This window comes from Gymnoscopelus braueri, assembly GCF_963280865.1.
Source record: "Gymnoscopelus braueri genome assembly, chromosome: 18".
NCBI classification, from domain to species: Eukaryota; Metazoa; Chordata; class Actinopteri; order Myctophiformes; family Myctophidae; genus Gymnoscopelus; species Gymnoscopelus braueri.
In genome coordinates this window covers 30,818,334-30,844,839 of record NC_137618.1, presented here as the reverse complement: position 1 = coordinate 30,844,839, position 26,506 = coordinate 30,818,334, and the positions used below count along the sequence as shown (strand labels likewise).

General features: G+C 43.3%; 1 protein-coding gene across 1 annotated transcript in view; it reads left to right on the top strand.

The window, feature by feature from the left end:
* The window catches only part of dop1b (DOP1 leucine zipper like protein B), a 27,924-nt gene extending 1,418 nt beyond the window's left edge, over positions 1 to 26,506 (top strand). Inside the window, 34 exon segments of the mRNA XM_080412193.1 lie at positions 279 to 468; positions 1,951 to 2,049; positions 2,237 to 2,366; positions 2,789 to 2,898; positions 3,228 to 3,339; positions 7,400 to 7,520; positions 8,161 to 8,280; positions 8,406 to 8,514; positions 8,969 to 9,205; positions 9,834 to 10,147; positions 10,671 to 11,068; positions 11,763 to 12,034; positions 12,307 to 12,459; positions 12,705 to 12,805; positions 13,135 to 13,325; positions 13,429 to 15,043; positions 15,427 to 15,526; positions 16,059 to 16,250; positions 16,754 to 16,876; positions 17,135 to 17,269; positions 17,392 to 17,447; positions 17,554 to 17,658; positions 17,843 to 17,912; positions 18,637 to 18,790; positions 19,114 to 19,196; positions 19,575 to 19,684; positions 21,797 to 21,946; positions 22,137 to 22,198; positions 23,440 to 23,568; positions 23,652 to 23,788; positions 24,566 to 24,621; positions 24,738 to 24,881; positions 24,992 to 25,124; positions 25,218 to 26,506. Of these exon segments, the coding sequence (XP_080268319.1) occupies positions 279 to 468; positions 1,951 to 2,049; positions 2,237 to 2,366; positions 2,789 to 2,898; positions 3,228 to 3,339; positions 7,400 to 7,520; positions 8,161 to 8,280; positions 8,406 to 8,514; positions 8,969 to 9,205; positions 9,834 to 10,147; positions 10,671 to 11,068; positions 11,763 to 12,034; positions 12,307 to 12,459; positions 12,705 to 12,805; positions 13,135 to 13,325; positions 13,429 to 15,043; positions 15,427 to 15,526; positions 16,059 to 16,250; positions 16,754 to 16,876; positions 17,135 to 17,269; positions 17,392 to 17,447; positions 17,554 to 17,658; positions 17,843 to 17,912; positions 18,637 to 18,790; positions 19,114 to 19,196; positions 19,575 to 19,684; positions 21,797 to 21,946; positions 22,137 to 22,198; positions 23,440 to 23,568; positions 23,652 to 23,788; positions 24,566 to 24,621; positions 24,738 to 24,881; positions 24,992 to 25,124; positions 25,218 to 25,487 (6,481 nt within the window). The 3' untranslated portion in view covers positions 25,488 to 26,506.

The window sequence follows — 26,506 nt, the reverse complement described above, 5'->3', positions numbered from 1 at the left end:
AATGGTTTTATTGCATGCTTTCTAATATGCTTTTATGTTCTGCCAGATGTTGTTTGTTGTAAGTTGTAACATTTTGTACTGCTGCTATCCATCGTAAAAGAGATCCTGTATCTTAATGGGATTTTCACCTGTATAAATAAAGGTCAAATAAAATAAAACACACACACATGTACAATCTTAACCCTTCATCTGTCATCCAACAGAGACTTTATATTTTACCAGATTATTTGGATTATACCTGGTTTCTAACCCTTTCGTCCGTTATCCTCCCCACTCAGGACTGACGCCTTGTTGCTGAAGCTGTCTATGCTGATGGGCCAGCAGGTGTTCTATGGCGCCCTGTGGGGCAGCATGCTCGTCAGCCCCCTCGTCCGGCTGCCCGCCTCCCACTTCATCGTCAAACACTTTGACCGTATGGCGCCCGCGCACCAGAAAACACAGATGCTTGGTTACGACCACCAACTGGCGGTGAGTATCTGTCTCTGTATGGCTGTGTGTGTGTGTGTGTGCTTGTCTCTCTGTGTATGAGCTCCAAAAGAAATCACAGGAAAAGTAAACTTTTTTCACCCATTAACTCATTGACTGCCAGAGTTAAAACCTCGTTCATAGCAGCCCTTGCCAGCGATTTTCGTGTTTTTTTGTTTCGTTATTTTGTTATTTAATTCACATATAGAAAGTCTAGCTTGACACTTGAATCGTTTTGATCGTTCCACCACTAGAGAGCAGCACATACCAAGCTTGATCGGCTCGCTGACACACTCGCCCCCTCCCAGACCCACTCACACAGTGAAACACATGAACCGGAAGTGAAATGTCTCAGATTCTGTAATCGGCGAAAATTACTTTGTGATACACAACGGGGATGACTGTTCGTCACCCAGACCATAGATTATAGGAGGGGAGGTCTCCGATCGTTTTTCATAGCGTGTGAAAAACCGTTTGTTTCCCTATTATGGTCGAAAATGACTGGGGGGAAAATGTAAAACCGAAAACGGAACCCAAGTCATGGAACCGGATGCAGTGGTGGTTGAAGTAAGTGGAACCTGAAACTTAGCCTGATTCATAACAGAATAGCGTGATCAGAGCATAAAGATCAATAAAGACCATAGATCGCATTAACGCGATCCTGGCGGCCAAGCGCGCTATTTATTAGATCGCGTTAATGCGATAATGGCGGCCAATGAGTTAAGACCGGGAACGCATCTGTGTGTCATTTTTATATTTCTTTGTCTGTTCAAAAATAGCAGATCTACAAGCTCATAGCGCGGCACAAAGAAATCTTAAAATGACACAAATGATGCTTAAAGGGTAAGACCACCTTGGTAGAGGTTTGGGTTGTGTAGTTACCTTGCCATGATGTAACCCCAAAGGTGGGCAAGAAATCAAAAATAATTGCTCCATCGATTAGAAATTGATAATTCAAAATATGCTCCTCATTGACTTACATTGTACGGTAAAACAGTCTCAAAGTCACTCTTTTAGCACATAATTTTGCCATTTTTAATAAGTAGAAAACCTGGACTGGATCCGCGGATCCGGATCCAGATCCAGATCTTCAAATAGTAAAATCAACAGGAAGATGAAATTTTTATTAAAAAAACAAACAGTACTGGGTTTGGTGATGCTCTATATTGCCTGAATCAGCTATGTTTGGGTTCATTTATGTGCTAAAAGAGTGACTTTGAGAGCTGTTTTACCGTACAATGTAAGTCAATGAGGAGCATATTTTGAATTATCAATTTCTAATCGATGGAGCAATTATTTTTGATTTCTTGCCCACCTTTGGAGTTACATCATGGCAAGGTAACTACACAACCCAAACCTCTACCAAAGTGGTCTTGCCCTTTAAAGGGTTAAAAGGGACTTGTGTGATGAGTGTGAAGCCGTTATCTCAGAGTGTGTCCTCCTCAGCCAGGTCTCTCACCTCAGTTCGTCTCCATCTGTCCCCAGGTGAAATCGGTCTGCCTGTGTCTGCAGGACACTAATGTCTTGGTCCAAAGGAACACATTGGAGATCCTTCTGTACTTCTTCCCCATTGCTACTTGTCAGGTAAGTGTACACACACACACACACACACACACACACACACACACACACACACACACACACACACACACACACACACACACACACACACACACACACACACACACGTTACTCAGTCACTGACGATCCAATCTTCTTCAGATTCTTACTCTACTCTCTGTGTCTCTGCAATTCTGGAATCCTGTTGTAGTCCGAGAACCCAAAAGAGACCATTATATCTTTGAGCGATGAGGACATGGTCACCGTGGTCTCTGCAGCTTCCCTCACGCTGCTTCGCCGAGACATGTCCCTCAACAGACGGCTCTACGCCTGGCTCCTAGGTAGGGCTCATGCCCATACACAATGTGGTGGAATGTTCTGAAGTTGGCAACACATAATGAGTGGTAAAACGCGCTAAACACGAGATTGAGCACTGAGCTGGCACAGAGCCAACACATTATGAACGGTCTGGATACGTCATCATTGCGACCTTGTTAATTGCTGTGTTGTCATTTAATTGCATCGCAGATATCTTTAGATAAAGAAGTCCCAGCCAGTATTATGGAGTGCACTTTTTATTAAATTTTTACCTAATCTGATCTGATACAAGCTCAATGCGATGTGTTGTGAACTAATAGAACGCTACTTTTGAGCGACACTGTAACATGACCATGTGTAAAATAGGGAATTAATTCATGAAAAAACACAAATAGAACGTAAAAAGTGTCTGACTTTTTTTTCTTTTCTGTTTTTATATCTGTAGGCACAGATATAAAGGGGGACATGGTGGCTCCACACTCAAGTCTCTCCAACACCACAGAGGAACACATGACCTACTATTTCAGCACCTACTCCAGAGATCTACTTGTGCAGGTAACTCACGCACGCACACACACACATGCGCACACGCACACACACACACGCACACGCGCACACATACACACAAGCACATGCAGGCACTCACACACACAGGCACTCACACACGACACCCCGCCTAAATTCTTTAACCTGTAAAAATAAATCTTTGAAGCATAATTTATTTTCCTGTTAATAGCAGGTCTTTCTTTCTTTCTTTCTTTATTCCAAATATATTTACAGTTATGTACTTTGTGTGTGTATGTGTGTGTTGTACCTGTTTGTCCTGTGTGCCTGTGTGGAAGTTCTTATACAAACTGTCTCTCTCTCTTGCTGTGTGTCCTCAGGCTTTGATCAACATCTTGAACATGAAGGATGTGGAGTCTGACCCAGAGAATGTGATCAGTTACCTCAGGCCCTTCCGCATTATTATCAGCCTGCTGGATAAGCCAGAGATAGGTAAAGAGATAATCGCCATACGTAGAGCATATTCAGGTTAAATATGTTCTCTACTACACTGTTTCTCATTCTGTTTCCTTCATATTGTACCTATGTGAACGTAGTGTGGGGAAAAAAACTTGAAATGAAATAATGACAGTTAAGGGCTTGACATACTTCATTGTGTGCAGTGTCACACACCAAAAATAGCAGATCTACAAGCTCATGTGTTGCAGCATGGCTATTTTTGTTGCACACATCTGGTTTCATGATCATAATAATACAATTAATTAGAAATTACTGTGTGACTGTGACTGTGTTATGGCAATATTGTGCACGTCTAGACCCCAACGTGGGAGGTGTGGGTCAATGCAAGAAAATTTACAAAATAATACAAAAAATAACCTTCAAAAGAAGGGACTGCACACTTTGGGCTCTATTCACAGGCCAAAAATTCCCCGTTAAATCGGGATAATGGACCTGCGCCGCCCCAATAGGTTATTCTAGCACCTGCTCTACCCGTCACCATTATGCCGACGCCGTTATTTGCGCGTGGAGGTGTGCCTGTGGGCGTGTTGTTGCTATATCCCCCACATTGCAATTCTACAGACACACATGGGTACGGCTTGGGGACGGGGGATAGTGGATTCTAGAAGCACCCGCTGGTTTATAAAATCACCCGTCAAGTGCACACAGACACTACAATGGCTTTGTGCGTTGGACCATGAGCCGTGTTGCCAGCCTTGGAGAGAAATAAGCAACGCAGTCCGCAGGTCTATGAAAACAAAAAGAAGCAACTCTAAGGCCACATGAGCACTTCAAACTACTAACTAGAGCTTTCATATCCCCTAAATATTTCAGCCTGGCTCGACTAATAATTGACAAATTAGACCCAGTCAGCCCGTCAGTCATTTTTCTAAAGAAGCCTTATTTCTCATTAAATCTTGGTAATTCGTTAAGAACAGGAGTCATTCTACCCTAACAGTCTATATTTTATTTAAAAAACAGCTTGGAGCAAATAGGGCTATATAAATATATACACTTCCCCATAACCATTTTAAAAATGAGTATGGTTATTCTATGAAATATATGTTTCATAGAATAACCGTAATCATTTTTGCAATGGAGAAATCACACCCAATGTTACCTTCTGGCCGCTGCCTGTGCTTTCATTTGAAGAAATAATCCAACAATTTCTTTGAGGTGAAAAAGACATGAAGAAAGTTCTGAAGATCCATTATTTATGTCATGTTATGGTTTAAAGTTTAAAGGGAGCTCTCTACTGCTGCGTCATGACAAGACAGTGATTGATTTGACCTAGGCTACTTTAGCGTTGCGCTGCCCTGTTGATTAATTATTTGGCATCAGCTGTGTAGGAATATATAACTATTTTAAATGGCTTTCATATACTCTTGGGGATCTGACTAATATGACAAGTTGCTTATTGTGAACACAATAGCCTACGCTACAAATTAATTAATATGTGAATTTATTTGGATGTAAAAAAAACTTAGACCCGGCTCAGCCGGTGCCGACGGGCCGGGTCGGGTCCCGTTGGGTTTGGGCTAAAATCTTAAGCACTTACATTTTTTATAAGGTGATCGGATCATAGTGTGATTTTCATTTTGGCTGCTGTCTCATTAAACCCCTGCTGCGGGACGTGCGGGTCAATATTATATTATAGCCTATATTATATATATTAGCCTATATTATTATTATATTCCCCGCGTAAACGCTACGTTCATGACCCCCCAAAATAACCATATTTGAACTGGGGACCCCCCCATTTTGTTTGACTCGGTTCCACAGATAAATATTGTGAAAATAGCAGATCTACAAGCTCGCCAGGCGTTGGGTGCTCCATTGTGGTCTCGACCCACAGGTTGAGAACCACTGCATTAAGCTCCAAGCAAGTTACATGCGACGCACATACGCATCGCAGCAATGTGTCTGGGTTTGAGAGGCTTTGATTGATGTAAACTTAAAGTTTAGCTCTGTTCGGGATTACTGAACAAAGGTGGATGATGAAAGATAACGGGGACAATATGGATGTAAGTTAACTTTAAAACTGCGTCACTTCAGAGGAAACTATGGAGCAACTTCAGAGATGTTTACACACCCCTGGAATCCATTAGAACGGTGGAAATAGAACGATAACAGCCAACGTGAGTACATAGGCTATAGTATAGACCTTTCCTAAAACTGTCCAATTTATTATACCCATGTGCTACTGTTTGTCTGTGTACCACGTAGGAGCGTTGTCGCAACATGATGTAATTAATTATTTGGGAGCAGCCAGTGTGTACCAATAGTATACATATTTTAAATGGCTTTCATATACTATTCCGGATCTGACTAATATGACAAGCTTATTGTGAACACAATAGGCTACAAATTAATATAAAAATGTATTTGGATTAAAAAAAAAGAAGGAAAACAAGCCCAATGTGGCTTATAATAATCAGACCAGGCAACAGTGCAGACAGGTAGATAGGCTAGAGCATATATTGGATCGGGATGACGGCTAGCGCAGTCTTCTCTTAAAGGCAATGGCTTCTGGCACGGTGATTGGTTTTATCATTGTAACGCCCAAACCACACCTATGCATAATGTAACGGGTAGCTCAGGTGTTTGGCGGGTGAGGGGGGTGCCATAGAATACCGAATTTTGCGGGGAAACGCCTCTTGCCTAGTCCGAAATCCCTAATTAGTGGTTTGTTCAAATCTGGCTCTGAATAGAGCCCTTTAACTCAAATGCAGGATGACTTGCTTTATTGCACAACGCGAAACCGGTTGTGCAATAAAGCAAGTCATCCTGCGTGTGTGTGTGTGTGTGTGTGTGTGTGTGTGTGTGTGTGTGTGTGTGTGTGTGTGTGTGTGTGTGTGTGTGTGTGTGTGTGTGTGTGTGTGTGTGTGTGTGTGTGTGTGTGTGTGTGTGTGTGTGTGTGTGTGTGTGTGTGTGTGTGTGTGTGTGTGTGTGTGTGTGTGTGTGTGTGTACACACACACCACACCACACCACACCACATATGTAACATATATACATGTTACAGTATGATTGGAGAACCAGGACGATTGAAGAAAGCGCGCTTGTTTTTACCACCCACCCAGCAATTCTGTAGAAGCAACACTAGAGGGAGCCACAAGCCAGACTTGTGCACAAACATATATGGCCGCGACCACAAACACACAGTCACAGACACACACACACACACAAGCGCACACACACGCGCACGCGCACGCGCTCATGCTTTTTTTGGTTTATTGAAAGCAGGACTGTTAAGATACTTTTATTGTGTTCTGGCTTTTGTTTTACTTTCTCCCTGACACACACACACACACACACACACACACACACACACACACACACACACACACACACACACACACAGGGGAGGGCGCGCCTCCTCGGCCTCAAGCTCTGCTGAGTCGGCGCGCCTCCGTCATGGACAAGCGTGTGCGTGTGAACGCGTGTTCAGCGTTCCCCTAGCGTAGCTTCCTGGTTGCTATGTGGGGGGGAACAACAAAAGACAGGTCTGCGTCGGCGTCGCATCAAAGCCCCGCCTCGTGGCGCCGCGTTCTCCTTCTCCTCCTCCTCGGAGGAGAAGGAGGACGGTTTATTACGCGAGGCTCGCGAGGAGGAGGAGGAGGAGGCTCCTCCTCCTCCTTCTCGCGAGCCTCGCGTAATAAACCCCCGCCTCGCAGCGCCGCGTCCTCCTTCTCCTCCTCCTCCTCGCGAGCCTCGCTAATAAACCCTGTCTCGAAAAGCCCCGCCTCGCCCCGAAGCCCTGTGCCTAAAAACGAGCGCTCTGTCTTCAATCGTACTGGTTCTCCAATCGTACTGTGACATATATATATAAATAAATAGATAAAAGTTGTGGGCTGGTCCTTGATGATTGTGAAAAATAGTGGTTCAGAGCTCAAAAAAGGTTGAGAACCACTGCTCTACTTCATAATTCAAGGCTCAGCCCTTTTTATTTATTGTCTAATTACTCTTTCTTTACAGTACGTTTCTTTCCGGATGCTTTGTGATCTGTTCACAGCCATGTTGATAATGATGGTAGCTGTGATATTTCTCCTTTAGGTCCCGTGGTCCTGGGCAGTGTGCTGCTGGAAGTGGTCCGAGCGTTCTACCGCTACTGCCTAGAGATGCTGGGAGAGGAAACCATCAGTAGTACTGGGCTCACCGGAAACCATCTGGCTAGGTGGGTGTGGGGATTGGACATGCTTGAAGGACCATACTGCCGTTAATACATGCCATAGTCTATTCATAGCTTTGGCCATATATTGTGCTCAAACTTAGACCCATTAATGGCTTTATTTTTAGACTTCACTTCAATGTTTGCCGAACATAATTGAGTGGTTAATAATTCATGGATGTTTGAATTTCGTTCATAAATCTTTTCTCAGGGACTATTTTCTGCTAGACTTTTCAAATCAATCTGCACTTTACAATGCATTAAAATGCAACAAAAAAAATACAGTGATATTTAGTGTGTTGGGGTATCTATCTCAGGTAAGGTTAGCGTCTCTACAAATTTTCGTACCGTACTGAAATTAACTGAATCCATTGGCTTCCTTGAAAATCAAACACACCATGCTATGCTTTGGAAAATGATTGTCAGTACTGTCTAGTATACAGTGAATAATAATCAGTGCGCTAAATATGCCAGACCACCGGTATCTGATTGTACTTCTGAAAATTAATTAATTACTAACATTATTTTAGTTTCGTTTTTGAGGTTTGTTGAAAGAATACTTTGTATTCTTTTTTTGTGAATACTTGTACATCGCACTCGAGAGAATGCCCCAGGATGCTATTTGTCTTGTTGTTGTCTTGAGCAGTAAGATAAAGGAGAATAAGAATGCGTCGGAGATCATAAAGACGGTAAATATGCTGGTGAGCTCCATGAACAGCGAGTACCTGTGGGACTACATGACTCGACGCTACTGCACCTCTCTCAGGTAGGACGCTGTGGCCAGTTACCAGAACACATTTAGTTTTTTGTTATTTTTTACACAAAACCATTGCATGTCAACTCTGACAATACCTTTGCTGCTGTTTGTTTTCTTGTGGCCTCGCTCCGCAGTGGCTCGACTGATCCACCAACGCCTCCTCACCAGGACCGCAGCCACCGCGCTCCCACTGTCACTGAGATCTCCACGCTCATCATATTCCTGATGGATATTATACCTCTGGTATGCAAAACATGCAATATGCAGTGCACCATTATGTAAACCTTTGGCAAATGCACTACAGTGAGTGCAATACTTTGTCCGACTTCACTATGCCTGGCCCTGTACACCAAAACACTACAAACCTGCTGTTATGTATTTTTCTTATGCTTTATGAATTTGATTGTGCTAGTGTGTGACCATTTCACCTATGTTAGATTCCTTGTATGTCGTGCCAATAAACTATTACTGATTAATCAAATATAAAAATGAATAATACATTTATTAGCACTTTTAGTGTTAGTGCTAAAAAATGCAATACAGTAGAACAATGCATAAAAAAACAACATAAGAAGTTATTAACAAACTTAAAGATACAATAAATAAAACTAAAGCTACCATATTTCTGGTTCTTCGTCCACATTTCAGTTACATGTGTGTAACTGCACGTGACCGATTTGTGTGTCTTCATCAACAGGAGCTCCATGCTGACATCCAGTCCCAGTACCTCCCTGAGATGCTGGGATGCATGCTACGGGCCCTGTGCACCCACATGGACACTCTGGACCTGGCTGAGCTCACACAGGGACTACGTGCGTGCTTCAAAGTGCTGAGTAAGATCCAGATGCCCGTGGCTTATATGGATGTGGATGCAGGATCGCATGGCAAAGACATGGAAGCCCAGGCTCAAGAGGAGACAGACTTACAAGATCAGGTTAGACCAGTGATTCTCAAACATGTTTTATGGCAAAACATGTTTTGCCAAAAAAATTGATGTATTTGGCCTTGGACCCCCATTTGAAAAGAGTTTGTGCTAGGGACCCTCAAAAGAGAAGATTTGTCAAAATTGTTCTACAAGCTCACAACAGGTCGCATCGCGAGCATGTAGAACAGCTATTGGGGCAAATTGGGCTTAAGTGTTTAAACTGTTATTCATTTTACTGGGTTAAAGGATCCATTTCAGCAACAGGTTTATGTCTACTTGGATCAGGTCATATTCAAAGATTCTGTATGAAACTATAGGGTGAAACATTTATAATCAAATATTTTTTAATCGATCAACAGAAAATGTATCAAACAAAGACTAAGCGGTTTGCCTGCATTTAGGATGTACTAACCCTAACTCTAAAATACGAATTTCTCCATTGTTTTCAGGAAATAAATAAAGGGGGGGGAGAGGGAGAGTTAGGAGAGAAAATGAAAATGAAAACATGTCAAAGAAAAATCTAAAGATATCTACATATACGGTACACACAGACTGACTGACCGGTACAGTGGCTTATACAAACGGCTTGGTAACAGCTGCTTGTTAGATCAGTTATTCCTTTTTGTGTTCTATCCAGGCTGAGGAGAAGGAGGGAGAGAGAGATGACGCTGATGTCGGCCAGGTAAACGGTGGACATGAAAATGGAGAGCTGAACGGTGATGGGAGACAAGAGGCAGAGCCTGTGGACGGCGAGTTCCCACCTCTCCGATCGGAAGACAGCGGACTGGGCATCAGTGCCTCGCCGTCCGCGCAGCACCTCCTTCCCGGGGTGGGACCGTCGCCAGAGGGAACGGGGACCACCAGGGAGGGCGAGGCCATGTGGAGGAAGGGAGGCAGCGTGGACACCATGGCCCAGTGTCTGCAGGACATCCTGGCCTTCATTACTACGAGGTGAACCACTCAGGCACAGTCAAATAAACCAAGTTCAAGTTCTATCTATAGACTAACATTCATGTATACACAGAACAATTAAATGTTTTGTTCCTACCCCCCCTGAACTGTTTACTGTACATATTTTTATTTTCTATTTCTACTCGTTTATATGATGTTTACTGTACATATTTTTTATCTTTTATCTATTTATATGATGTTTTTGCATATTAGTGTATATTTGTCTGTCATTAAATGTTTCGATAAATTGAGTACAAAGGACCCCCAATGTAAACAAGCCATAGTGCTTTCTTAAAATCCTCTTAACAGACTTTGTATTGAACTGTACTTCCCTGTGCTTGTCTTTGCGAACTGTTTATAAAGTATTCAATCAATCAATCAATCAATCAATCAATCAATCAGCAAGTAGGTTACTGTTGATAATAAATAGAATTGAATATGAAGAAAAATAAATCAACATCAATAACTTGAAATTAAATGGGCTGTTTAGTTAAGTTTTCACATTTTCTTCCCCGCATCTCAGATACCTGCTGGTTCAGGTGGAGGACACCAGGGCTCATGAGCAAGAGCCGCAGGCCGACCTTCTGGAACGGAGGCCCTCGTTCGCAGCTCTGGGGGGGAGAGAGATAAAAGACAAACTGGCCGGATTGTTCACCCCTAACAAGGCGAAGAAGCCCCACTCTGCATCTGATGCCACCCACCTCGTAGAGATTGCCATAGAGAAGAAGAAGGAGCGTTGTCGCACAGCGGCGCTGGACTGGGGGGCGGGTTACATGCCCCGGGGCAGGGCGGAGATCTCCGAGGCCTGTCGACAGGCCTTCACCGCCACCAGCCACCTGCTGCTAGAGTGCACCACCTTCCCGGTGTACTTGAGCGAAGGCGAGAGCTTGGCTCTCTACACAGACATGTTCGGTAACACAGGTCAGTGCGCAAAGCTCATGTTACCCATTGTGCACTTTCTTAACCCATTAAAACCGGGAATCTGTGTCACTTTAGATTTTAGCTGTAACCATTATGTTATACTTTGGCTATTCAAAAATAGCAGACAAGCTCGAGCTTGTTGTTCTGCTATTTTGTTAAATCTTTGAAAATGTGTGCAAATCTTTGAATATACATTACATTACATTACAGTCATTTAGCAGACAATATATATTATGTTTTAAAGCGATCGGTCCCTGGAACAATGTATAATTAGATACCCGGCCAAATACATATCATTTTGGGGGTCCTTGACATGGAAACGTTGGAGCACCACTGATATAGCAACATACTGTTAGGATTTAGAAAGTATTTTTAGATGTATTTGGCCGTGGATCCCCATTCTCAAAATATTTTGTTCCAGGGACCCCCAGAAGCAAAGATTTGAGTTAAAAATGTTCGCTTTAAAAATATATATATTCAAAGATTTGCACAAATTTACAAGATTTAAAAAAAATAGCAGATCTACAAGCTCATAGTGCGGCACTCTGTGCCGCGCTATGAGCTTGTATATCTTCTTCTATTTTTGAATTGCCCAAAGAAATCAAAAAAAAATACACAGATGCGTTCCGGTCCTAATGGGTTAAATGACACAAGGACAAATACATTTGTTTCTGTTTTGTTTTATTTCCTACAGGTAGTGATGTGGGCAGCTTGCCAGTGTGGCTGAGGTCCTTGATGACTCTGTGCTGCCTGTCCCGGGACTATGTCATCCAGCACACGGCGGTGGCCTCCCTTTTGGAACTCATCAACCACTCCCAGTCCCTGGCCCTGGTGATCGAGGACAAACACAGGCGCTACCAGATGTCAGACTCCAATCCCCTGAGTGGTAGACTGCAGATGGTCACTGTGCCACCCATCTACCCTGCAATGCTTAGCGCCATAGAGGAGGGAACAGACTTCTACCAGGTCAGAATACTGCTGTCGCACTGGTTAGAGACATAATGTGGTCATTCTATTATGCTGTCTTTATCTTATTTTATTATTAGTATGTATTATATTCTTTTTTCTATCTACTTTATTATTTTAAACTTGAATATTGTAACCTTATGGCTAGTTCAGACCAAAGATTTGCAACGAGATTTGAACCATTTTAAATCTTCAATCTCAAATATATTCGTGTGTATGTGTGTGTGTGTGTGTGTGTGTGTGTGTGTGTGTGTGTGTGTGTCATGATCCAGCGGATGTCCCAGGTGCTGTGGAACCAGTTGGACACAGAGAGGAGGGAACAGCACATCTCCTGTGTGGAACTCTTCTACAGACTTCACTGTTTGGCTCCCTCAGCAACCATCTGTGAAGACATCATCTGTCAGGCCTTACTGCACAAAGACAAGGTGAACACACACACACACACACACACACACACACACACACACACACACACACACACACACACACACACACACACACACACACACACACACACACACACACACACACACACACTTTTGAATATTTCACTATGTGAGAGCAGTATTAAACAAGCAAATGCAACTACAGTACCTCATGTGATGCGATGAGCAAACAAGCCTGGGGATGGACGGGTGACGCTCTGTTATGCTTTGTTTGTCTGCTCCAGGCTGTGAGGCTGGAGGCGCTCCACCGCTTCTCAATTCTGTGGCATCTAACCCGGGAGATTCAGACTAACAGGACCATGTCCCACAACCGCTCCTTTGACCGGTCAGTACTGCATACAGTTGAAATACGAGCGGGAAGTGAGAGACCCAGAGAGACATCCTTTGCCTGTTTCATTTCCTCCAGCTACACAGTAAAATGTGCAGCTGTCCATTGTTAATTTAACTCTGAAAGTGTACAAATGTGTGCGCATTCTATAAGAAGTTTCTTGAAGATTGTTGTGAAATAGATAAACCCATAGCTGTCATTCATATCACATTTTCTGGTTGAGAAACCTGTCACAAAACACTGTGTGTTAGAATTCTACCTGGCTTATGTCCGAGAGCTTATTTGGTTATCTCAATCTGCTGTCTGTGTGAACGTGGGTGTTTTAGGTGCCTTTGCGTTGTGGTGGATAGTCTGAATGGCTCAGACACCTCGATGAGCGCTGCAGCTCAGTGCTGGCTGATCAGGGCTCTGTCCCTCAATGATGTGGCTCGGATCCTGGAGCCCATCTTATTACTACTGCTGCATCCTTCCACCCAGCGCTGCTCCATTCAGAGCATCAAACAGAACCTCACTGCTGGTACGTGTGTGTGCGTGTGTGTGTAATGTATGTTAATGAGCATGTATTGTCTTATCTCTTAGCCTATAAGTCTTGTTATACATACATTTTCTTTCCACTAAAGGTAATCTGAAGATTCTGAGTAACAGAGGTCGAAGCTCCACTAAAGGTGCTGCTGGGGCATCTGTGGATGCCATCGCAACAGAGGACTGCACTGTGACTTACATGAGCGTTGTGGACCGGGAGTCCCTGTGGACACATTTAGAGAGCAGCCCGGAGATCCCCCGACCACTGGACACTATGGTGGCATCCAGAAGCGATAGTGAAGAGACGGAAGAGGGGGACGCGCTGGAAGAAGAAAAGGAGGAGGAGGAGGATGAGGGAGAGAGCGAACACACCGAGTCAGCTGACACCAGCGGTGCCCAGGTGTCTACGGAGAACTCCAGCTCGGGTTCTGTCCCTTATCACAGCAGCACTGAGGAAGGAGGCGTGGCCAACGGCCTGCAGAGGGTGGAGTCTGAGCACACGCAGGCGTCCGATTCGATGACGAGTGAGGATGAAGAGGACCTTGAGCTCGAGTCCATGGCCAGGTCTCGCCTGTTGAAACAGGAGCGGGAGAAGAGGGAGGCCATCGACTCTCTGTTCCGCCATGTGCTGCTGTACCCTGTGGCTGGTGGCTGGCGTCATCTGCTACAAGGCCTGGCCCTGCTCGACAGTCTGCTGAAGAGCAGTGCCCAGCGCCATCTAGTGGACGCCTTGTCCTTCACCTCTCTGGACACCAGCTCTGCCGCCCATCTCAACCTGGTCTCCAACCTCTTGCAGCGCCACCAACAGGCCCAGGACGGCGTGGGCTTCTACGGCCCCCTGCACTCGCCCGCCTCCACCCCCTCCGCGCACCCGTCCCTGCTCATTGATTTGCTGGTGTGCCTGTGCCTGCGGATCCTGCGGTCACACTACCCTTCCTACCTGAGCCTGGGTCCACATGACCTGCAGGGGAACAGGGACGTGCAGGTGAAGAGTGTGGAGGTGCTGACCCGGCTCGTGGACCAACTGCGCTCTGTGGCGAGGAGGGCGCAGGAAGGTGACGGTTCCAGTCTGGAGCCCATCCGAAAGCTTCTCTCCGGCTGTCAAGTGCAGCAGTTTGCGCTGCTAACCCTCTCTGCATCCATGTATGTCAACCAGCGGGGGATAGACAAGGGGGGCCCGAGGGGTGTGGAGCTTCTGCAGGACCAGGGGGGGCTGTCCGAGGAGAGCCTGGTGAACCTGGGTTCCGGAGGCGGACAGGATCGGTACCCCTTACAGATAGAGCTGCTCAAACTCCTCCGGGCCCTCATAGTGCTGGAGTACCATGTGTGGCCCGGTGGGGCCGTCCCTGCCACGGGGACAACGGGGGCACCGGGACACCAGGAAGAGCTCCGCAAGTCCCCCACGGCCAGCACGCCCCTCGCCAGGGAGTGGCAGACCGCCGTTCTCTTCCAGCAGTCCATTAAGGCGGCCCAGTATGTCCAGAGCCATCCCATCACAGCCCAGGGCATGTTTGTGTCCGCAGCGGCCCGAGCACTCCAGCCACAGTACGGCTACACTATGCACCCCCACTGGGTGGAACTGCTGTGCTCCACTCTTCCCTACCTGGGGCGCTCGCTGGGCATTATCGTGGCTCCCCTCGTCGCTCAGATCTGCCGGAACTTAGACGAGCAGGTGAAGCTGTATGAGCACGACGGAGGCAAAACTAATCAGAGGTACATCAATAGCATGCAACATATATGAGCTCACTCCCGAGTCCCAACAAATCATGCCTTCAGATGCCTTCACGTTTTTGTTATCAAAAATGCAAATACAAATATTATTTGTACAGATCTGTCAAAAGGATAAAACACAAACAATCTCAAGAGCTTATTTCCATTGTGGTCCTTTGAGTGCAAATGTGTGTAAACTGAATACCACGTTTTGGGGTGGACTTGAAGTTAACAATAGAGCTATGAGCTAATTGACTTATCTTTATCTACCCTTTTGCTTGTTTTTCACTTGTGCTCATCCAGGTGTTTGTTTTTCTTGCTCTCTAGATCAAGTTGAAGTTGCTGTGTGTTTAATGTTTCTGTTTCTGTTTCTGTGTTCTGACCAGTCTGGGTGGCAGGAAAGAAAACATTGCCCCTGATTACCCTCTCACCCTACTTGAAGGCCTGACTACCATCACACACCACTGTCTACTGGACAATAAGAAGGTGAGGACACATACACACACACACAGATGTGGAATCCTTACTAATTAAGTATGGTTATCCAGTCTAATTAGTTCTAGCAGAATTAAGACTTATTCAGATAAACACCTTGATTCGAGTTTAAACAATAAATGATATGGAAAGATGTATTTACATACAGTGCTGTATCATACACACACCATATTAAGCTGCGCAAACATACAAAGATAGAATGACTGGTCTCTCCTCTCGCAGTCCCACAAAAATCAAAAATATCTCTCCCTAATTCCTTGATTTCCTTTTACCGTGCCAGTTGCAGACAGGCACTGCACGTTGCTTCTCATACAGCCCCTTGCATTCCAAAACGTATCTAAGTTGTAACAACAGCACAAGGGTGCACTCTGTGCTCTGTCACAGGACAATTAGGCTACAAGATGCAAAACAATATTTAAAATGATATAATAATTTCGCTTCATCAACACACACTCACACAAAATATTTATTTAACTGTGAACTTTAAATGTTTTCTTATGATTTTCTTCTCTCGCTGCGTCAGTCCCTGGTTGCCTGTGATGCTGCAGATGTACGTAACGCACGCAACGCTGTGATCGAGGAGCTGCCACACATGCTTAGCAGCATGGCACTGTTATGGGGTGTGATCAGGAAGGAAGACTCTCAAAAAAGGAGCTGTGACTCCACCCAGTACATCAGGCATACCTCTACCTCTGTCTACTTCAGAAGCACCAAGGTAAGTGTGTGTGTGTGTGTGTGTGTGTGTGTGTGTGTGTGTGTGTGTGTGTGTGTGTCTGTCTGTGTGTGTGTTTAGGAGAAAGGAAATGCACTTATTACCTCATAATAAAACATTGTTGGCCAATACATTCTTGGCACAACGCGTCGTATCCATGACGCGTTGTGAGCATGTAGGTCTGCTATTTTCGGCACGCGACGGCATCATACGATGAAGCATACATTTGATTCCCGTCTCCTACTGGCTAATGTATCCGGTAGGAGACACAAAGTAGATTATTTGTGTCTCCTACCGGATACACATCCGGTCATCAAATTAGTGGCTTAGGAATGCCACAAAAACAAAAATAAATCCATGAATTCAAGGCTTCATGGGGTGTGCAATTGATAGAAAATAAGTATTTTTTTGGGTGAACTCCTCCTTTAAGCATTAAACGTTGCAGAAGAGAAATCACAGCACTCTGCTTCAAGAGCTAATTTAACACCCATTATTTTGTTGTGTAGATATTACGACAGCGAATCCTGGAGTTCCTAATCCCTCTTACGGGTCAGTATGGGGTTCAACTGATGGCCTCAGTGGGAGCAGTGTGGAGCAGCAGGAAAAATAAGAGGAGACACAAAATCAAGGTAAGCACTCTATCGCGTTGTGAGCTTGTGGATAGGCTATTTTCACTATTTTTGAAATGGTGCGTAAGTACATTCATAATTCATTCACAAGGAATACATTAGTTAGTATTCATAATATATTTTTGTACGTTTGGGTAGCGGGGAGACACCTAATTTCTCTTTTGGGTTTCAAGCTGATAAAGTTTGGGAACCCTTGCATTAAGTGTCTCTCTCTCTCTCTCTCTCTCTCTCTCTCTCTCTCTCTCTCTCTCCCCTTAGATTTTGCCAGTGGCCAGTGAATCTCGCCTGACCATAGTGGATCTGGTCAAATCACTGAACACCCTGCATGCAGACAACATACTACACTTAGTCAAGGAGGTGGTGAAGAAACCACATCAGATCAAGGGAGACCAGGTACAGAGATGGACACAAACTCTTATACTCTTGAAATAACTCACTCTATTTCTCTTAATATGAGCTGATTCATATCACTTAATGTTGTAAATTTTTCGTCTTGCGTCCATGACATCAATCAGAAGTCCACCCTGGTAGACATCCCCATGTTACAGTTCAGCTACGCCTATATCCAGAGGTACATGCAAATCTACAACTCAGTTCCCCATTTCCAGCCACAGTCAACTAAATATAGCTCTAAATGTGCAAAACTGTATCTGATCACTTTGCCTTTCTGTACGTAGCATCTCTACTCAGGCACTGCAGGAGAACATTGTTCCTCTTCTCAGCCTCCTGCGGGAGTCTGTCCAGCTCAACCTGGCACCTCCGGGGTTCTTTTTACTGCTGGGGTCTGTTTTACTTTATTTATACATTTTCTTTTACACACTCACTTTTGCACTCTACACTTTACACAGTGCCATGAATCATAAACTGCTTGTTTGACCTGTGCTGCTACTAGTAAATGTTTGTTCTTTTTAATGGTCAGACCAATAAAACAACCAAAGTAATTAATACTTGGCTTCTGTCTCACAGAATTCTCAACAACGTTGTTAACCGGCTCCCTAACCTGGACAATAATAAGAAGGACACTAGAGATCTGCAGGTATGATGCACCCTGGTAAAAACCCTGGTAATATCTTTCATAAAACTAAATAAAGGAACAATGCACTGTACAATAACACAAAGGCAGTAAGACAGCATAAGATGTAATAATAACTCAACTAAATTAAGTAATAAAAGACAATAAAATGAGGAGTAGAGTAAGAGTAAAATAATCACGGCAAAACCAGTCAATAAAAAAAATATTTATTAGAGACTTAATCTGATCTCTTCAGGTAAGTAATTAAAGGAGGACTCAATTTTCAACCTTATCTTCATATATTAATTATTATATTAATGCTCATTATAAGTTGGTACCAGTTCAGAATCTGAATCAGTTTTATTGTCACATGGGGTGCCGGTGGCCAATCGGTTAAGGCGCGTACCACAGGCTCTGATGCAGTCTGACAGCGAGTCGATTCCTGAGCCCGCTGGACCTTTGCTCCCTGTTACTCCCGGACTCTCCCCCCGTTTCCTGTCAATCTCCACTGTACCATCAAATAAAGGCAGAAAAGCCCAACACTTACTTTTGGTTCTTCGTATAATATATCTTGATTTGAATACTTTTTTTTACTTTTATAGAATTTTACTTGTAACATTATGTAGAGTATTTCTACATTGTGGTAGTGCTACTTATTTTGTGGTATTGTAACTTCTTCCAGCATTGGTGAAGGGTTTCTTAAATGACTGAGCGTTTATGATAACGATTATTGGCAATGACCATGCAGGAAGTGACTCAGCGCATCCTGGAAGCAGTGGGAGGTGTGGCTGGAGCGTCTCTGGAGCAGACCAGCTGGCTCAGCCGCAACCTGGAGGTGAAAGTTCAACCACAGGTGTGCGCTGAGGAGCCTGATGACGCAGAGGCCGAAGGTGAACTTTATGGTAACTAACTATGGATGTCAAACACAACATAGACCAATGAAGACACAGAAAAAGATACAGACATTTCACTAATACTTACAGTTGATGTATGCATTAATACTACTGCACAACATTTAATGTTACTGCACACAGGCATATGTCCATTTCATACATACTTGTATGAGTCTCTACATCTTAATTTTCATCTGATTATACCTGGTTGCAGAAATGGTCAGGTCAACAAGAAAAAAGCGACACAATCGTTTTTCGGAATAACTGTGGAATAACTTATTCCATTGTTATTCAACCACTATCCATTCTATCTGCTCCTGTCTCTTCTCCAGACTCAGTGGCTCAGGGCAGCACCATGGTTTCCTCTTCTGCCCCCTCTGTTTACAGCGTGCAGGCCCTGGCACTCTTGGCTGAGGTAAGATTCACACTGTGTGTGTGCATGTGAAACGGGGTCATTTGGAGATAGGATGATGGGTCAGTGTGGGACATTTTGGACCGACGTGTTGGGCAGCACTCTCGACCTCCTCCATCCTCAATCAAAACACCAAATGAGGCAATATCTTTTGGAAGAATGGTGTGCAATCCTTCCAGTACAGTTCCAGAAACGTTATGCCTCTATGCCAAGGAGCAATTGAAGCTGTTCTGGCCCAAAACCTTACTAAGACACGTTGTTTCGTTTTTTCCTTTAATTTGTCACCTATCCGTATATCTTATATTTAGTGTGTGAGGGGAGGCCAATATGTCAGCATTTTGTGCAAGTGAATTTAATCTGCTTTCTATTTACCATATGTAGATTCTGGCCCCGTTACTGGACATGGTGTATCGCAGTGATGAAAAGGAGAAGGCAGTTCCTCTCATCTCTCGGCTCATGTATTATGTTTTCCCTTACCTGAAGAACCACAGGTAAGCATTACTTCAGGTTCCCTGTATGTGACCTAAGTTAAATCTAGCAGGCTTCTGAAGTTGCACTTTTGCACCTGGATGGGTCTCGTGCGCTAGTGGATCACACAGGAATACACAAAGACACATAGACTCAAACACACGGTAAATAGATTGCAGAACATCTTTACTAAGTATTTTGCACGATACATTGAAATGCAGTTGTGAAAGTACATAATAGACAGAATAAGTGAACAAGCAGTCCCTCTTACCAGTCACTACACCCGTGTCCCACAGAAGGCCCCGTGCTCTCAATGTGCCTCTGCTTAAATACCTTCTGGCCATGGCTTAACTCTCCCCACAGTCTCCCCACAGTCTCCCCACCAGGTACTGTATGACCTAATCCTCCCCACCCCACCAAGCTGTCAGCAAGGTATATGAGAGATTAATCAAAGTCCACCTTGCTGACTTGTATGGTTATTTAGAGGGAGATTCTGGGCACTCGATCCCTGTGAATACCCCAGAGAGGGAGATACTGGGCACGGACCATTGCTAATCGTTGGACCACATCAGTGTTTTGTTGCGGTAACCAACCCTGGTGTCTCGTTGATGTTCCCACCCTGTTGTCTCTTGTTATCTTGTTGATGTGGGAGAATATCTTGTTGATGTGGAAGAATGACATCACCTCTCCCAGAACCCGACCGGGGCTCAGGTTCGAGGTGTCACAGGCCTCAGTTAGTCGAACTTCTTTGTGGCTTGTTCTGCCAACAAACACAAGGATCAGACCATAGTTATACTCTAGTCTAGCTGGTACAATTGTTGACCTGGCATCCTATAGTGTGTTTAGTTTCAATGTACAGGCTGATGATAGGTTCTTGGTTTACGTATGTATTAGTTATTATTAGATTATTGGTTTACTTATGTATTACTTTATTATTTACTTTTGCTATGCATTTGATGTATTACAGATATATTTACTGTAAATCGCTCTGGATTAAGAGCGTCTGCTAAATTTCTAAATGAATGCTAAATGTAAATGCCTAAACTGTAAACTGTACAAGGACAAGCTGAACCATAACAACACGGGATGTACCAAAACAATAGCTATCAGGCCTAGGGGGGACATCTTGGCTCCTACAAGCTACAAAATATCATGTCATATTATAAGGCACTAATAGAGTGTAGGTTAGATATAAGCAACTATAATAGCAATATAATATAATTCTACCACGACTCTTCACAGTTTGTTGTTGAGAAATAAACCCAGACAGGGTGATTCATGTCAGGGTCCCTAAAGTCATTTATTTCTCAACAAAGACCTGCTCACCATTCATTATCCTGCTTATTACATGGCTACTTGATAAAGCAATAAATAAATTGACACCAAATGTAATAAAATATTTTCATTGATTAAAAAAATATATATAATTGCTTACAGTAAAGAAAGATAGCCCATTAAATTATGCCAGGTGTGTCCAGGGCAACAGGTCGGCTTGCAAAACTCCGGTAGGAAGTGTTGATCAAATATAAATCAATATTACTGCATTGCCTATTTTTCGTCTCAAATATTTTCAAAAATATTTTTTGTGTACTTTTTAGATGTAAAATGACATAGTGCGTTTGTTTTCATGGCTGCCTTTTTGAATGAAGCAAAAACCAAGCACTGTGGATTGCTTAATTAATTGGTTGATTCAGGTGAGTTATCTCCATCAGTCTATTGATAGCAGTGGTCATAACTGACAAATAACAGACCGCTGAATTCTGTGATTGACCAATCAGAATCAAGCATTCAACCAAGCGGCGTAATAATACAATAAAACTGGCACATCTGCAGTGATTGGAGATGTTCTCCCTACTTCTAATGTCAGGTAGACAATGTCAAAGTTATTTGAAGCAGTCGGAACACCATTTTGGACATTATTGTAGTTCGGACATCGTTGAAATTACATTTCTCCTTCTGGAGAGGGAGACGGACATAAAATTCAGGGATTGTAGCTTTAAATCTTCCTTGCTTGCTTTTCATTGATATACACAGCAGGTCATACATTGGCCGCACTACGACTCTCCACTCTACTCGTCTCTTTATAAGTGCAAATTATTATTTTCCAACTAAGGCTTTTTGTTCCTATCTTTTAGTGCCTACAACATGCCCAGTTTTGGAGCAGGTGCTCAGCTCCTGAGCAACCTGAGCGGATACGCCTACACCAAAAGAGCCTGGAAGAAAGAGGCCTTTGAACTCTTTATGGAACCACTCTTTTTCACCATGGATGCTTCCTGCACGCCCCAGTAAGGATACTAACAGAACAAATATATAGAACTCATTGTTTCATTGAAACCAAGCAGTTAAATATTGTGTTGTTTGACTTCTCAGTGTACATTATGTGTTAAAAAATACTATTTGTTCTGTTTCCAGGATTAGATTAATATATTGCAAAACTGAATTAATTAATCTAATGGCCGGTGCTTGTCTCTATAGTTGGAGATCTATCATTGACCACCTCCTGACCCATGAGAAGACCATGTTCAAAGACCTCATGAGTAAGTACCGCCTCCAGAAATGGGTATTCAAAAGTTGAGCGCTTATCTCAGAGGTGTTGTCACTTGGACATTTAAGAGTAGAAGAAATAGACAGGAAAGTAAACTATGAATTGGCACTTTGTTTTTACACACAACGCAATTTATAGATTATTGTTACAGTCCCCACTAACTAACTGTACCTCCAGCCCCCTGCAATAGAATCTTGCAAAATAGCTGATGTAATCAGTGCTGTGCAGGCACTGCTGTGTTTTTAAAAGCGTACAGTGGCGGGCTTTTTGTGTCTGGATGTAGAAATATATAAAAAATAGTTGGAACCAAGTTGCTGACGTATAGCTGGACTGGAAACAATCAGACATTATTATAACCGCGAATAACGTCAGGTGTGCCAACCTTCCAGATGGGTCTCGTGTGTGTAGCCCCTTGTTGGACACATTTCCACTCTTTACATTAAATGTAGTGATTAAACGTACCGTGTAAAATAGCTGATGTAAGCGGTGCTATGCTGGGTTGGGTGTGTTTTTAAAAGCTTTTTATAGACTCTGTAGTGGAGGGTTCTTTGTGTTTGGATGAAGAAATATATAGTTTAAAAAAGTTGGAATCAAAGTCGGTGACGCGTAGATTTTGGCGGCATGGGTGGTGGCATGGTTTCAAACTTTGCGACGGGCAATAGCATCTAGGGCTTTCCGTGCCACGTCACTTGTGTGAATGTCTTCAAGCGGGTTGTTAAGAACTATAAAGGTGTGAAAAGCTCTGTGTGGTTACACTTACCCTCTCAGGGTCTAAATGAACCCATTTTGCACTAACCATGGATTCCTACCCAGGCTAGTTACGACATACGTTCCCATGTTTGAGGTTTTTACTTCTCTATTCTATGATATTTCTCTATAACTGCCAGGTTTCCAAATGTTAAACTGGTAAACAATATCATCATAGGTCACACGCAGGTATTTAGTACTTACATTACAATCATTATTACCATTATAATTATAATCACCCTGATATTAACAAACCCAACTACTTGACTCAATACGTTTATCTCAATTACATTCTTAACTAATCTTTAATTAATACCAAGCCTGAGTATGATTGTTTTGTTTGCAAAACTATCATAGAGCAGAATTGAGGCCGAAGTCAATTACATGACGTGACATGCACAGTAGTATAGATGTCATCCATCTCCGATATGCTTGAATATGTGTTTGCCATTATATTTTTGTCTTGTATGCATGTGTGCCTTCTAGGTATGCAGAGCAGCTCCCTGAAACTGTTCGCTAGTGCAGAACAGAGGCCCATGCTGCTGAAGCGCCAGGCCTTTGCCATGTTCAGTGGAGAACTAGACCAGTATCATCTCTATCTTCCCCTTATCCAAGGTATGTGTGTTAATGTGAATGTACCTTCAGATTGAGCAGGCTAATAAGACATACTGTATATTTCAAAGTGACTTTCTCTTCAGAGCGTCTGACTGAGGCCTTGCGTACCAGCCAGACTCCAGCTGTTTCAGCTCAGATTTTCCTGATGTTCCGCGTACTGCTGCTACGTATCTCACCTCAGCACCTCACCTCCCTCTGGCCTATCATGGTTACTGAACTGGTAAGACCTTATATTCACAATGACTGTATCTTAAGGATTGAGATGGGTAATTACGTCACTCTGGATGTAGAGTAGGTGCGCCTCCTCTGATTGTGCCTCCTTTGCCATAGGTGCTCATAGTCTTTCGAGGTAGAAATAGTGGCCTTCCAAATAATAAAGATGCACGACTGTTGACTCAAATGCCCATTTGTTCATTGCTACCTCAGGCTAACACATTTTGGAAGGAGCTTTCATCAGAGCATATTCAAAAGTTGAGATGGGTAATTTTTGTTTTATTACAGAAGTGTCAAACTCATTTTAGGTTGTGAGTCGGATTGGTCAAAACGCAACTTTGTGTGGGCCAGATATTGAAAGGCTAACACTCTTAGGCTACTGACTTTTCAGGTCTAGGACTAAAAAGGAATGGGTATACCAGTGGTTCTCAAATACTTTCATGTCAAGGACCCCCAAATTAATATGTATTTGGCCATGGACCCCCATCTGAAAAGATATTGAGCAAACGTCAGCAGAACTCCTTCTCCGTACCGGTGAATACCGCCCCAATTCATTCTTTCTCGAACAACTTTGCTGTTCATGAATAGTCAAATTTCCAGACGTAGCCTAATTCAAAAGAATGTTTGAGTAAAGCCAGTCTGCTCAACTAGTGGTCGTCAGTGTGGCAGGTTAGACCAGAAAAAGAGCGTCAAATTGCCAATGTTTGATCCTTAGGCTGTAATAAAATGAACCATTTTGATTACTACACTGTTAAATACTTTTCTACACTTTTCTTTTCTCCAGATCCGCACATTTGTACGGCTAGAGAAAGCCCTGCAGGAAGATAAAGAAGTTTCAAAGTGAGTTTGTTATCAAACATCTTTTATGACAGACACAAATCCACTTCATTATTTTGTGTCACAATTTTTACATACAAGCTTCAAATACAATGTATATTTTCCTGCGTACAACCTAGGCTGACCAAAGTGGTGCGTGGAGCACTCGAAAGGAATGGCCCGGTGCATTTCTCCCAGCCAGAGTTGAATATGTATCTGTCGGCCTGCAAGTTTCTAGATACTTCCCTGGCTTTTCCTCCAGGAAGGATGCCCCTCTTTCAGATGTAAGAATCACAACACTGGAATATCTTGCTTGGGTGTCCTGCAAATGTATTTAATTCATTTTGCATCCTTTCTCTGAATGCCAACCTCGGGGTGGGGTGTGTATGTGCAGGTATCGCTGGGCATTTGTCCCTGAAGTGGATGTAGATCGCTACAGTGGCCCAGAGAATGCTCTCCTGGAAGGAGAGCAGGAATGCAAGCCTCATGTGGCCAAAGTACTGGAAAGAATACAGCAAAGATATGGGGTAGGTAGACACACATTTACACCTTGTGTGGGTGATCAGGCCCAAACATATGTCCATGTCCCATACTGATGATGTCATGTCACTCTATTCCAGGCACTAAATGGGTTGAGTGAGGAGTCATCCACAGAGCGCTTGGAATTCCCGCTCCTGACACAACGCTCGCTGACATCCATAACTCAACTGGCGCCCTTCCTCTGCACGCTTTGTGTTTCCTTCCAGGGCCCTCGCCTGGATAGCTCCTCACTAAGCTACCCATCATCCCACCTCCCAGTAGCAGTTTACCCAGCAGCCAATACAGATGCAGTCCTGAAGAGGCTGGAGATCATCACTGAGGAAGAGTTCTTAGACTCCACCGAGAATTAGGGCTCGTTTAAAAATCAAGCCTTCTTTTTCAGCTTTTGCTACCCTGGGAAATTTGCACTGGAGGCATAGAAGTGTAGAAAATGTAGAAAAGGCACACAACCACTGAAAATGTTGTATTGTATAAAAAGAAAAGGAAAACGCTTTGGAGTACCATTTTAATGTGGAGTTGTGTCTTACCAGGTCATATCTCTCCATGTTTACCTCTGACGTACTCCCATGCTCAATCTGTTCTGGATTATATGTTTGCAAGTGTCACTTTTTGGATATTGTGATGTTTTGGGGAACTGCTGTAAACCTGCTGGTGGGATGCTTTGTTTTCTCTGTAGGTTCAGTGGCATCTCCATGTTCCACATTCAGATTACATACATTCCTTTTTCCTTTGCATAGTTTATACTCCAATTTGATCAGTGAAGATGGAACAGGGTCTATTTAAGGAACTGGTTCTTAAGACTAGAACATTCAAAAACATTTGCCTTACTGTAATAATAGTGTTGATGCGAACATTTTTAGGGTACCACTGACACTAAACGCAGATTCAGTGTACCAGTGATGTCCCCCTGTAGCTCTTGTAACCTTCCCTTAAACATGCTCTGTCCTTTTAGCATACATCTGTCTGACTCTTAGAATGTACAGTAATTAAAGACAATGTGAAGGCAGGACAAGACTGGATACGTAGCTTGTTTATTGTTGGATAAACAGTACTGGACCTTTTAAGCTCCAGTAGTTGAAGTCGATGTGAGACTTGTATGGGTAAGTTATTGAATGTGATTTGTGTACACTGGAAAGAACTTTTAAATAGCTACAGTAACATACATCAAATACATGCTTGGCATATGGCATTTATTGGTATTTGAATTAAGGGAACTCAGTCTTTGTTTCTAATTGTTAATGGATAACTTTTACCATTGCCCACAATTTTATTCCTCAATTGTTGAATGTTTATGTAATTTATTTTGAATGCTTAATGATCTCATAATTTTTGGATTAACAGAAGCACATAAATAAAATAAGCCTATGAA